This window comes from Eptesicus fuscus, chromosome 6 (assembly GCF_027574615.1).
Source record: "Eptesicus fuscus isolate TK198812 chromosome 6, DD_ASM_mEF_20220401, whole genome shotgun sequence".
Taxonomy (NCBI): domain Eukaryota; kingdom Metazoa; phylum Chordata; class Mammalia; order Chiroptera; family Vespertilionidae; genus Eptesicus; species Eptesicus fuscus.
The window spans coordinates 30,535,183-30,548,858 of record NC_072478.1 but is presented as its reverse complement, the minus strand read 5'-3'; the positions used below and the strand labels follow the sequence as shown (position 1 = coordinate 30,548,858).

Below are 13,676 nucleotides of genomic sequence, written 5' to 3'. Positions count from 1 at the left end.
TGTCACCCCGGCTACGAGGCAAGCGTTTTGCACCCGGCCGCGGATTGGTCTCTGGGCCACAGAGAGCCTCTGGGCAGCGGGCGCTGAGCGGCCAGGCCCCACAGAGAGCTACTGGCACACGGATCTGTGCTCAGGGCTACTAGCATATATATATCAAGAGTTGGCTGTCACAAAGTAGTTTTATTTACTTGCAGCAAGTAAAGGAGACAGAAGATTCATATCTAAAGCTCTGCCTCCCCAAAGGGAGGCTTAGCCATGGCTTATATACACTATTTGGTCAATTACATGTTGATTTCTATTTTGTTGTTGGCTCTATGGGGTTGGGTTCCTGTCAAGTTTCTGTTTACAGTTGATCTGCAAAATGCTGTGCTACATTTTAACACCTAGTAAGAATAATATTTGGGCCAAAACCGGTTTGGCTCAGTGGATAGAGCGTCGGCCTGCGGACTCAAGGGTCCCAGGTTCGATTCTGGTCAAGGGCATGTACCTTGGTTGTGGGCACATTCCCAGTAGGGGGTGTGCAAGAGGCAGCTGATGGATGTTTCTCTCTCATCGATGTTTCTAACTCTCTATCCCTCTCTCTTCCTCTCTGTAAAAAATCAATAAAATATATATTTTTTTAAAAAAAGAATAATATTTTGTAAGAATGGCTCAGACCTTGAGACCCTTGTCCTGTCTAACAAGTTGGCAGAGTCTAGGCAGTTTCCAGGAACAGTTGGCAGTGGAGGCCTTGGGCAACTTCTTGTTTTTCACCAGGAGAGGCTGACCCTGTGCTGGGGGTACTGCCAATGCTGAGGCCTGAGGTATGAGGGTGGTCCCATCCCCAGCCACCCCCAGCTGCCCTGTCACGCCAGCACTCAGACTCCCATGCCAGGCGTGCCCATCTCTGCTGGGGGTCCAGCTGCAGAGGGAGGGGCCCGGAGGGGAGGGAGCAGCAGCCCATTCCTTGTTCCCCTGGCCTTAGGGCTCAGAGAGGGAAAATTACTTGGCTCAAGCCACACCGCCAAGGGACTGTTCAGACCCTGAACAGTCCTAGAAGGGGGATGCAGAGGGCCGGAGGCCACCTGTCCTTTTAGGGAAGGAGTGGGGGAAGCAGGGGTGGGTGTCTCTCCAGGGGTAGGGATGAGACGAAGGAGCTGCACATGCCCCCACCCTTGGTTCAGCTCCCCCTTGTGGACATCCTCGGGGTGGGGGGACAGGAAGGCTAAGTCACTGGAGCGCCTGTTCCTGGCCTCCATTCAGCATCAGAATTGGCACTTCTGCAGGGGTGCCCTGGACCACACGCTTTGTGTTGACAGCAGCCAGCTGCTTCCAGAGCCAGTGATGAGGGGGCAGATGGTGCCACAGGGGTGGGGGTTCAGAGTGGGAAGGGTTCTCAGGGAGGGAGGTACCTCAGGATTCATAGGGGGTTGCCTGGTAGATGAGTGGGGAGAGGGTTTGGCAAAAGAGGGGAGGCTCAGGGAAGGGTTAGGGGATTGGAGAGGGAAATGGGGGGGTCCCAGAGAGGCTCGGGAGAATCTGGGAACAGAGGTGAATATAGCTGTGAAGGAAGGAGGCCTGGCCTTCCTGGCTGGCCCCTCTTTGGCTCCTGGGCTGCTGGGCACTGGGCTGGTAATTCCCCACCTTCTTTGAAAGCTTGCTCTCAGGCCGTGCCCAGGTCCCAGGGTGGATGTGGAAGGTTGAGTTGGGGCTTTTCCACAAACCCCCAGGGCTGCCCCAGCCTGGTGTCTTCCCCTCCTGCTTTCCACCCACTCCCAGGAACCCCAGAATTGCCACGGTGGTGCTGGGGGCCTATGACCTGAGGCATCGAGAGAGTTCCAGGCAAACATTCTCCATCAGGAGCATCAGCAAGAATGGCTACGATCCTCAGGAGAACTTGAATGACCTGCTGCTGCTGCAGGTGGGAAAAGGGGTGACGGGGTGGACGGGCAACAGCTGAGGGGCTAAGGGAGAGAAGAGCCTGCGTTCCCTTTGGTAGATCAAATCATGTAGCCAAGTGCACAGATATCCCACAACCCATTTATTTAGCCTCCTGTTGGTGGGCACTTGAGTTGTTTCCAGATGGAATTACAATGAACTTCTTTGTATCTGTGTCCTGCGAAAGTTTCTCCAAGGTAGACCAAATAGCTTACCCTCTCCGCCAGCAGAATTAAAAACTGCCCCTTTCTCCATAGCGTTACCAACACTGGATATTATGATTATTTATTTTTATTTTTAGAAATATCCACATTTTAAAAAATATATTTTTATTGATTTCAGAGAGGAAGGGGGGGGGGAGAGAGAGAGAGAAACATCAATGATGAGAGAGAATCATTGATTGGCTGCCTCCTGCACACCCCCTGCTGGGGATGAGCCTGCAACCCTGGCATGTGCCCTTGACTGGAATCGAACCCGAGACCCTCCAGTCCACAGGCTGATGCTCTATCCACTGAGCCAAACCAGCTAGGGCTGGTTATTCTTTTATTATTATTATTAATATATTTGTATTTATTTCAGAGAGGAAGGGAGAGGGGGAGAAAGAGAGATAGAAACATCAATGATGAGAGAGTATCATTGATCACAGCCTCCTGCACGCCCCCCACTGGGGATCGAGCCCACAACCCAGGCATGTGCCCTTGACCAGAATCGAACCCAGGACCTTCCAGTCCATAAGCCGATGCTCTATCTACTGAGGCAAACTGCCTAGGGCTAGGGCTGATTATTCTTTGTCTATGGTGCAGGAACCAGAGGCCCAGAGAGGCAAAGGGACTGGGCCAGGATGCCACAGCAGGGTACTGCCCCAGCTGGGACTTGAATCCAAACCACTTTACAGACCAGAATTTATGTTGCTGCCACTCTGGCTCCCAACTGGGCCCCATGAGGCTCCAGTCCCTCCTGACTTGGTTTCCCTCTCCAGCTGGAGGGTGAGGCGCTGGGACCCCTGCCCTAGCAGAACGCCATGGTGGAAGCCAACACCAGCTTCCAGGTGGCAGGCTGGGGGATCCAATGGCATAGGGCAGTGGTCGGCAAACTCATTAGTCAACAGAGCCAAATATCAACAGGACAACGATTGAAATTTCTTTGGAGAGCCACATTTTTTAAACTTAAACTTCTCCTAACGCCACTTCTTCAAAATAGACTCGCCCAGGCCGTGGTGTTTTGTGGAAGAGCCACACTCAAGGGGCCAAAGAGCCGCATGTGGCTCGCGAGCCGCGGTTTGCCGACCACGGGCATAGGGGACGTACCTCCAGTTCCCCAAGGGTCTCCAATGCCACCATGACCCCCTTGGACCAGTGTCACCCCAACAATGTGTGCACTGGCATTTTTACCTGCTGGGGTGGCATCTGCCAGGTACAGGCCAGGTGCAACCTAGCATGGGCTCCCCTGGTGGGAGGAGAGGTCTTGGGAGAGAATGAGTTTCCCATGTGGGTGAGAGCAAGTCCAGGACAAGGATGCTACTGAGTATGGATTAGAACCGGATGGTCCAACATTTGAGCATTTGAGTGGCATGAGAACAGGTGGGGTTGGAACAGGTTTGGGGGTCGCAGGAGAAGGGCTCAAGTTGTGGGGGAAGCTACCAGCTCAGAGATTCTGTGGTGGGAGTAGAGTGGGCGACTAGGCCTGGGGGCCCCCTAACTGGTCTGCCAACTGTCCAGGGTGATGGGCTGGTAACGGGTGCCCCTCATCTATAACGGTCTGGCGTGTGAGGTGGATTCCTCGATGGAGCCCTGGTGGCAGGGGCCCCAACTCCTTCACCGCAGTGGCATTCTTCCAAGACTGGATACTGGCCCTCGTCGCTTTGGCTGGGTGGATGGAGCGTCGGCCTGTGGACTGAAGGGTCCCAGGTTCGATTCCAGCCAGGGGCACTTGTCTGGGTTGTGGGCTCGATCCCCGGTGGGGGGCATGCTGGAGGCAGCCGATCAATGATTCTCTCTCATCATTGATGTTTCTATCTCTCTCTCCCTCTCCCTTCCTCTCTGAAATCAATAAAAATATATTTTAAAACAACAACAACAACACAGACTAGATACTGGATCGATTCTGTTCTAACCCCCTCATTGGATTAACACTGGCCTGGGAGGCCCTTAGCCGGTGGTGGGGGGCGGGGGACTGTGACCTCCCATCTCCAGGCCTGTCCCCCACTCCCACCCCAGCCTGTGCAGTTATGACTCTAATACAGAACCATCCCATTCTCTCTGCACCTGACCTCTGCTTTGCCAGGTCGGCAGGGGCTGGGGCAGGAGTAATGAGCATCTGCCGGCAGTCGCTGAATTCACTCACAGCCCTGAGAACCAGCTGCCCTCATCTCCACCTCTCAGACGGAGCACCTCACCCACCGCTCATTTTGGTCGAAAGATGTGCAGCAAAGTCAAGGGGCACACGAGTCACTGGCCGCAGACTGTCACGGGACTCCCAGAGGCTAATGTACCTAATGCAGAAAGACCTAAAACATAGCGATTAAATAATTACAATTATATGAAAACAATAAATAGAATCATATGATACATGATATAGTTTATTAAAATAAAAATTTAAACAACATATCATTATTTATTACATACCACTATATATATTTAACATGTGTATATTTAGCCTTGGCTAGTGTTGCTAAATGGTTAGAGCATCGGCCCACACACTGAAGGGTCGTGGGTTTGATTCCCAGTAAAGGGCTCATACCTGGGTTGCAGGCTCGATCCTGGGCCCCAGTTGGGGTGAATGCGGGCAGCAACCAATTGATGAGTCTCTCTCTCTCACATAAACGTTTCTCTCTCTCCCCCTCCCTTTCTCCCTTCCACACTCTCTAAAAAAATCAATGAAAAAAATATTCTCAGGTGAGGATTAACAACAAAAAAGTATATATTTAATAACATATAATATAATTATGATTAATATATGAAGAGCAACTAAAATCAATAAGAAAGAAACAACAGCCCAGTAGTAAAAGAAATGGGTTCAGGATGTTAGCAGTTCACAGCACAGAAACAAAAGAATCTTGAAGATACAGAAACACCTTCACCTTCATTCATTATACTAGAAATATGAGCAAACTTTCTCAAAGACCGAATTTTTTTCAATCCATGGGATTTGCAAAAGCCCTGGGGTTTGAGAACTCGGTGGGCATCTGCCTGGGTGGGCGGGTAACTGGGGCCTCAGAGCCAGCAGCGCCCCTCACCAGGGGGTGGTGGTGGAGGTGGTGGAGGTGGTGGTGGGGGTGGTGGTGGTGGTGGGGGGGTGGGGTGGGGGGGGGTGGTGGTGGTGGTGGTGGGGGTGGTGGTGGTGGTGGAGGTGGTGGTGGTGGTGGGGGTGGTGGTGGTGGTGGTTTGCCCCACCTGTCCCTTGGCATCGTTCGGATGATGAGGGTACACAGTTCCTGTCACGTGTCTACAAGGGAAAGAGACTGAAAACAACACGTGTCCTCAGGAGGAGGCTACAAATGCAGAGTCTGGTTCACTCACCTGGGGAATGTGTCTCAGCCGTGTAAAAGGTGGGGGCTCCTCTTTCACCGGCCTAAGGGGTCTTCATGGGACAGCGGAGACCTGGACAACCCAAGGGCAGACAGTGGGTGCACATGTGTGAATGACACACTCTCATCTGTTGGTCGGAGCATCGAGAAGCCAAGAGAATCAGTCAGTTTACTTGTGGGTGGAGGGGCCAAGGATGCAAGGAGACTTACCAATCTCCCCGGGGGAACTCTTTACATGTATTTTAATTAATTAATTAATTATTATTTTTGTTGTTGTTGTTGTTAATCCTCACCTTAGGATATTTTTCCATTGATTTTTAGAGAGAGTGGGAGGGAGGGAGGAAGACGGAGAGAAACATCGATGTGAGAGAGACACATCAATTGGTTGCTTCCCGCAGGCGCCCAACCAGGGCTGGGGATCGTAAGTTAAAGACGAGCAGTACACCTGTTTGTGCTGGAGGGGGCCCATGGTTTGGGTGTCACACCGCGTTTAGGTGAGGGTTAGTGTTGCTGATCTGAGTCCCTAGAGGCAGACCCTCAATCATGGAATGGGCCACCAGTCGCCTGGGGTTCCAGGTTTGTAATGGTGGTGGTGGGGGGCGGGTGCCAGAGCCCACAAAGGCTTTGAATCCTTGGCCAGTAGAAAGGGGTCTAGAGCTCGGCCCCCGCTGCCGGGTGTGAGTGTCTGTGGGACTCCACAGCCCCCCGCCCCCGTGTAGGTGCCCCAGAGCCGCCCACTGACGCTCACCCAAACTGACTGGCCGATACCCACCTTCACAAAGGGGGCGGCTGAGGCTCAGAGGGGACTATCACTGGCTCAGGAACCTACATCCCTCCAGGGGCCCTGGCCAGAGCTCAGGGAGGTCAAGCCACTGCCTGCTCATTGCTCGGATGGGGAAACTGAGGCCCAAGGGCTGTTGGGGCCCAAGAGCATATTGTCCCCCAGCTTGCAGCCCCCACACTGACACACTCAAGAAAATCATATTTTTCTTTTTTTTTAAAATATATTTTATTGATTTTTTTACAGAGAGGAAGGGAGAGGGAGAGAGAGCTAGAAACATCGATCAGCTGCCTCCTGCACGCCCCCCACTGGGAATGTGCCCGCAACCAAGGTTACATGCCCTTGACCGGAATCGAACCTGGGACCCTTGAGTCCTCAGGCCGACGCTCTACCCACTGAGCCAAACCGGTCAGGGCCGTATTTTTCTTTTTTAAGGAGAGGAGAGGAGAGGAGAGAGAGAGACCGGACAGAGAGACTGCAGGCTGGACCTCCTGCTCCCTCTCTTTCCCTCGGGTCCTGGTGACGCAACCGACCCGGGGCCTCCAGCAGCGGTTGCCTGTTATGCCACCCACGGTTGGAATGGAAAGGGGCCGGGGCAACAGCTTCCAGCCCCCACTTCCCCTCCACCTGCCAGCGGCCCCCTGCCAGGGGGTTCATTCCTATTGCCCTGCCCCCCAGGCTCCCCACAGCCCCCCGCCGGGAGCTTTCCCGCACCCCATCCCCTGGGCCTCCAGGCAGCCCCCACCCCGCGCGCCCCTGCCTGTCCCCCAAGCCTGGTGAGCTGCACCTGGAACAGAGCGCTTGGAGAGGAGCACCCCAGACCCTCCAGGAGGCTGCCCCTGGTGGGGGAGTTATCTAGCAGGTTTGTGTGTATGTTTCATTTTGTTGTTGTTAAAGCTTTACTGAAATATACTTTATAAACCGTACGACTCACCCATTTAACCATTCAGTGATATTTGATGCATCCACAGTATTGTGTAACCACCACCTCTATCTAGTTCCAGAACATTCCATCACCCCGAAAAGAACTCCCCCCTCCCCATCAGCAGTCACTCCCCGTCTCCTTCCCCCAGCCGCTGGCCACCACCAACCCACTTCCTGTCTCTGGATCTGCGTGTTCTGGACATTTCACATAAACGGAATCGCACAGTATTTGTCCTTTTGTGTCTGGCTTCTCTCACGAGCACGTGTTTTCAGGGTTCATCCACATTGTAGCAAATGCCAGCGCCCTGTTCCTTTAACCCCTGGGTCAGGGGATCCCGCGGACCCCAGGAGACTCTGCGTTCAGTAACCATCTGACCACTGAGGTCCTGGGACCTCATGTAAATACACAGCCGGAGTGGGAAGGAGGGGCATGTGACTCACAGATGCTAGGGTCACCCTGGTTTATATCGTCTGAACATCATGATTTATTCTGGTGTCTACTGTGAGCAGGGAGTGGAATCAAAATGTCCCCAAATAATTAACTAGGGCTTCTCCACTATTTACACTGGTGTGTGTGTGTGTGTGTGTGTGTGTGTGTGTGTGTGTGTGTGTGTGTGTGCAGATCACCCCTGGGAGCTGCCCTGGGCATTGTGGGGGTTGAGAATGGTCCCTGGCCCCACATACTCCATACCAGGAGCATCCCCAGTCAGTCCGTCCTGACAATCACTGCCCCAGGCAGTGTTCCCTGGGGCAACAATCCCCTGGGTAAGAACTCTGCCTTCCAGGGAAGAGTGAACCCTTCTGGGTCCCAGGAGGGCACATGGCTCTGTGGCCCCACCACTGTGTCCTGTCCTTTCCTGTCCCCAGGAGTGGGGCTCACACCAGCACCTGGACATGCTGGCCACAGTCCTCTCAGGCCAAAGGGGGGAGGCTCGGAGAGCCTGTGCCCTGCTGGCCCTTGTCCATGCGACCCAGGCATGGAGTGGGCAGGAGATAGCGCCTCATACTCGCAGGGGACTTGGAACCCTGAGCCCAATGCTCCCTGTCCTCCTGGAGTGTGGTTTGACCCCCAACTCCCTGTGGCCCCAAGTTGAAAGGAGGAAGTAAGGACACCCAGTCCAGGTGTGGGGCAACCCCAACGGCCTCCAGGACTCGGGATATAAGAGGGGTTGGGGAGGCAAGGGAGCCCCCACCCGACCATGACCCAGAGCCACCGACCCTCCCACCCTGCCCCGGCCCTTGTCTTGCTGGCCACGCTGCTGGGCGGTGAGTGGGGCCACACGTCCGTTTGTCCATCTGCCCAGGCCTTGCTGATTCTGGGGGATATCCACCCACAACAGCCAGCCCAGCACCCTCTCCGCACAGATGGGAGGCTGAGGCAGGACCAGGGCAGGACCCATTTGCTGCCTGGGATGAATGCCTCAAGGGGCGGGGGGAGCTCTGGGACAGGGGACTCGGTGTCTGCCCAGGGCTTCCCTCCCAGGGAGGTGGGTGGGGATGGACGCAGCAGGGAGAGTGACAGCCGCTGATGCTCCTCGCTCTCAGGTGCAGCATGGGCTTCAGAGATTGTGGGCGGGCGGGCAGCTAAGCCCCACTCGCGGCCCTACATGGCGTCACTGCAGATGTTGGATGCCCACTTCTGTGGAGGCACCTTGATCCACCCGAGCTTCGTGCTGACCGCTGCTCACTGCCTGCAGAACATGTGAGTGCCCGGTGGCCCTGCCCTGGGTCTGATGGGGGAGGTGGCCCTCCCTGGGTCTGATGGGGGAGGTGGCCCTGCCCTGGGTCTGATGGGAGAGGTGGCCCTGCCCTGGGTCTGATGGGGGAGGTGGCCCTGCCCTGGGTCTGATGGGGGAGGTGGCCCTCCCTGGGTCTGATGGGGGAGGTGGCCCTCCCTGGGTCTGATGGGGGAGGTGGCCCTGCCCTGGGTCTGATGGGGGAGGTGGCCCTGCCTGGGTCTGATGGGGGAGGTGGCCCTGCCCTGGGTCTGATGGGGGAGGTGGCCCTGCCCTGGGTCTGATGGGGGAGGTGGCCCTGCCCTGGGTCTGATGGGGGAGGTGGCCCTCCCTGGGTCTGATGGGGGAGGTGGCCCTGCCCTGGGTCTGATGGGGGAGGTGGCCCTGCCTGGGTCTGATGGGGGAGGTGGCCCTGCCTGGGTCTGATGGGGGAGGTGGCCCTGCCCTGGGTCTGAGGGAGGCTGTAACTGAGGGAGCTGCATCTGGTGCTCAGGGTGCCCATGGGTAAGGAAATGGGTGGATGGGGGGCGGCAAACAATAAGCACCCTGACCCCTCAGGCCCATGGCCCTGGTGAAGGTGGTGCTTGGAGCCCACAACCTGCAGAGCGAGGAGCCCAGCCAACAGCAGTTCTCGGTCACTCGCCTGTTTTCCAACAACTATGACCCAGAGGGATTTCACAATGACATTCTCCTACTGCAGGTGGGTGGGTAATTACCCCTTCATTCGCCTTTAGCAAACATGTATTGAGCACCTATTGTATGCCAGGCCCCTGCCGGTGCTGGGACATAGCCTGGTACACAGTAGGCCAGGTCAGGAGAGGGCCATTGAGACCCTCTTAACGAGCAGCAGTTCAAAGCCCCACAAATGGCTGCCCCACCTGCCTTTGATCTGGCCATGCCCCTTGCCAGCACCCATCCACCCAACATCCTCACCCCCAACCTCAGCGCCAACCTCACCTTCTCTGCGAGAGCTGCCCTCACCCTAGGACTGTGGTCGGCAAACTGCGGCTCGCGAGCCATATGCGGCTCTTTGGCCCCTTGAGTGTGGCTCTTCCACAAAATACCACGGCCTGGGCGAGTCCATTTTGAAGAAGTGGCGTTAGAAGAAGTTTAAGTTTAAAAAATTTGGCTCTCAAATAAAGAAAAAAAAAATTTGGCTCTCCAAAGAAATTTCAATCGTTGTACTGTTGATATTTGGCTCTGTTGACTAATGAGTTTGCCGACCACTGCCCTCGTGGAAAGACAGCCACCCCTCCCCTGATTTACGGTTCACCATCTCACCATTTCCTTTGACAATGCCTCTGCCATTCTCCTGGCCTCTCCGACTCCCCGAAAGGTCAGCTCCCAGAGGTTTAGTGGAGGGTGTGGCACTCACTAAGTGACAGATGCTACAAAAGGGAGGCCCATGGTGTCAGAGAATGGAAAACAGCTCTGGGGCGGGGGGTCGGGGGGGGGGGGGGGCGGGGGGAGAGGGATTGGAGGATCAATCCGAACAGGCTCCCTGGAGGAGGTGACCCCTGAGGTAGAGCCTGAGAGTGAGTGGGAGGGGGCCAGAGGAGGCACTTTGGGGGGTCAGGGCGTGCGTGGATGTGAGAGGGGGCGGCTGTGGGGCCTGGAGACAGGAGCTCACCGCCCACCGACTCGCTCTGCCCAGCTGGACCGCCCCGCCAACCTCACCGCCCAGGTCGCCGTGGCGCAGCTCCCGGAGCAGGGCCAGCAGCTGCCCCACGGCACCCAGTGCCTGGCCATGGGCTGGGGCCGCCTGGGCACCATGGCGCCGCTGCCCCACATCCTCCAGGAGCTGAACGTCACCGTGGTCACCTTCCTGTGCCGGCCCGAGAACGTGTGCACCTTCGTCCCCCGGCGCAAAGCGGGCATCTGCTTTGTACGTACCTGCCCGGCTCCCAGGGCCCGGGCCGCTTTGCATGGCAGCGGGGGCTCCGGGAACTGCCCACAGGAGGGAGCGTGGGGGTGGCACCTCCTCCTCACTGAGCGGCTGCAGGCTGTGCCTTGGTCTCCTGTCGGGAAGAGGGGCGCACCCACTGTGAGGGCTCAGCAGGTGATGGGGAGCAGCCTCGGCTCCCACAGGCACACAGGGGTGCTCACGTCGTACCCGGAGGCCTTGGTGGGTCTAGGGATTCCCCCACTCCGGGGCGCCTCTCGGACCAGCCCCGCCCGCTCCGGGGCCCAGGTCTATGGCAGGGGCCGTGAGTGCCCACCCACCTCCTGAGCGGCCCCCTCTCCCTCTGTCGTCCGCATGCCTTAAGGGGCACTCCGCACGGGGAACATGGGACCACTAAATGGCATTAGGCCGCCACCAGCTGCCCTCCACCTGACGTAGCCACATCCTGGTCACTGACCAGCCTGTCCCCACTTCCCAGGGCGACTCTGGCGGCCCCTTGATCTGCGACGGCGTCCTCCAGGCCGTGGACTCCTTCCTGATTCGCGAGTGTGCCAACCGCCAGTACCCCGACTTCTTCACGCGGGTTTCCCTCTATGTGGACTGGATTCAGTCTGTGCTGAGAAGTGTGGGCGGTGAGGGCAGCCCCTGAGCCCCTTCCCCCAGGCCCCCCACGGGCTGAGGCCAGAGAACAAGCCCTCATGGGGGGAAGGGAGCCGGCGCCCAGCCTCACGGTGACGTCAATAAAAACTGAAACCCTCCTTTGGCTCCTGTCTGTCCTTCCCAAGGGCCCCCAGCACCCAAATCTCCAGACCCCAGACTCTGGATGGGGGTTCGGAGCAGAAGCCTAGCAGCCAGTGTAGGGCCCAGGCCACAGGAGGTCCCACTCCCCCAGTGCCCATAGACCTGGGTTCTAATCCAGCCCCACCAGCGTGGCCCTGGGCAAGTCGATGCCCATGTCTGTGTCTCCGTTTCCTTGTCTGGAAAAGGGAGCAGACGTTTCCCAGAGCGGACCAAGAGCCCCCCCTCACCCTCGGGGATGGGGGCCTCCTGTCCACTCTGTGTCTCCAGCTGGGGGGCTGCTGGGGGACCAGGCTGTCATAGCACGAGTGCTGCCCAGCCGACGTGGCTCAGTGGTTGAGCGTCAACCTAGGAACCATGAGGACCTGGTTCAGTTCCTGGTCAGGACACAGGCCCAGGTTGCGGGCTCGATCCCCAGTGCAGGAGGCAGCCGATTAATGATTCTCTCTCATCATTGATGTTTCCATGTCTCTCTCCCTCTCCCTTCCTCTCTGAAGTCAATAAAAATGTACTTAAAAAATAATAGCAGCATGGAGTGCCAGGCCTGTGGGCTCCTGACTCAGCTAGGGGCCGCAGGATGGCGGTTAGGGAGGCTTCCTGGAGAAGGAGCTGTGCCTGAGCAGGAGCGTGAAGGGAAGAGGGCAGAGGAACAGGAAGGGTTCGGCGTGGCTGGAATGGAGCCGGTCAAGGCGCTGGGGAAGGAGAGGTCAGGCATGTGGTGGGGCTGGCGCAGCAGGGCCGCGGACGTGAGCGGGGGCGGGGGCTAGAGAAGAGACCTGTGAGGCTCGGAAGAGGTAGAGCGCCTTGGCCTGCAGGCGAGTAGCCATGGGAATGAGGCTCAGAGAGAGGGAGGGCCAACCTGCTCACAGGACAGACGGGAACTGGAAGGAAGCTCTTCCCTTATTGATCCCTTCTACCACCACCTGGTGTCAGCATACAGATTCAAACAAGAGTGAGAATGCCGGGCCTGCCCCCTTTTGCAACTGTCACACCTTACCCCAGGGCAGGTGCTGGGTCTGGGCTATAGCAGCAGCACCAGGAGCCAATCTGTGCTGAGACAGGGGACACAGCTGGATCCTGGGAAATGCACCCTGGTGAGCGGCAGGGGGATGCTGGGGATTCCCTGCACTTCCCAGGGGCTCAAGGCAGGGAAGTGGTTTCTATAAAACCCCACAGCGCCCTAGCCGGTTTGGCTCAGTGGCTAGAGCGTCGGCCTGCAGACTAAAGGGTCCCAGGTTCGATTCTGGCCAAGGGCACATGCTCGGGTTGTGGGCTCGATCCCCCCCAGGGGGGACCTGCAGGAGGCAGCCAATCGATGGTTCTCTCTCATCATTGATGCTTCTATCTCTCTAGCTCTCTCCCTTCCTCTCTGAAATCAATAGAAGTATGTTAAAAAAAAAACACAAAAAACACCCCACAGCGTTGGGGGTAAAAGAGGTATGCTAGAGGGAATGTCGGGAACAGAAAGACCCACAAAAATCCAGCAAGAGACGTTTGCCAGTTTCTGTGGGCTTGTGTGTGAAAGATGGTTCAGGGAAGCTCTGCACAGCAAAGATCAAACCCAGGACTGGGAGTTGAGGATCAGGGGGTTGGGGGTCCTGGGGTAGATTCAGGAAATGACGAGCCCATGAGAATAACAAGCAGGATGATCAGCACATGCAAATTGGGAGGCCTCGGGGAGCAAGGGGTTCCCCCAGCAGCCCCGGGGGGGGGGGGTGTCTATGCTGCTAGGGGCCCCAGACCGGTGGGGCCAGTCCCTACAGCTCAGAGGTCCCCAGCCTCCAGCGGTGGGGAAAGATACTCGAATCATGTTTTCTCCCTGCAGTGTAATTGGGTCTATAAAGTGCACCTGTCTTATTTGGAAGACGCGTTACTCGTTACACAGGTGTGGCCAGTGTGACCACGACTCTGATTGCAAAGGAGAAGCCTAGCAGTTTGCCTCCCAGCCTTTGCCCACCCTACCCTCCTGGAGGTGGTTAATGGTTAATAGGTCCTCCTGGACGTCACTTTCTTATCTAAGAACTTCACAAATGTTCATTCACTTCAGCCTCGGGATAATCCCATACAATGGAGTCTATTATTACAACTTCC

General features: G+C 56.6%; 2 protein-coding genes across 2 annotated transcripts; both read left to right on the top strand.

Annotated features, from left to right (window-relative positions):
• Nucleotides 1–1,122: 1,122 nt before the first annotated feature.
• AZU1 (azurocidin 1) lies at nt 1,123–3,671 on the top strand. Its single transcript, XM_054718369.1, is given in 6 exon segments — nt 1,123–1,280; nt 1,282–1,320; nt 1,759–1,900; nt 2,897–2,999; nt 3,215–3,330; nt 3,636–3,671. Coding segments are annotated over 6 exon segments (594 nt in total).
• A 4,676-nt stretch (nt 3,672–8,347) lies between these two features.
• PRTN3 (proteinase 3) lies at nt 8,348–11,537 on the top strand. Its single transcript, XM_008150831.3, has 5 exons — nt 8,348–8,414; nt 8,694–8,850; nt 9,443–9,584; nt 10,539–10,769; nt 11,266–11,537. Exons 1-5 carry the CDS (start codon nt 8,348–8,350, stop codon nt 11,434–11,436), a joined length of 768 nt encoding a protein of 255 aa, XP_008149053.2. The 3' UTR covers nt 11,437–11,537.
• Nucleotides 11,538–13,676: the final 2,139 nt, after the last annotated feature.

Bases quoted from the DNA above. Each gene is read 5' to 3' on its own strand.
- PRTN3 (XM_008150831.3), top strand. From the start codon at position 8,348: ATGACCCAGAGCCACCGACCCTCCCACCCTGCCCCGGCCCTTGTCTTG. The intron at 8,851-9,442 runs GTGAGTGCCCGG...CTGACCCCTCAG, and splicing joins GCTCACTGCCTGCAGAACAT to GCCCATGGCCCTGGTGAAGG. The intron at 10,770-11,265 runs GTACGTACCTGC...CCCACTTCCCAG, and splicing joins GCAAAGCGGGCATCTGCTTT to GGCGACTCTGGCGGCCCCTT.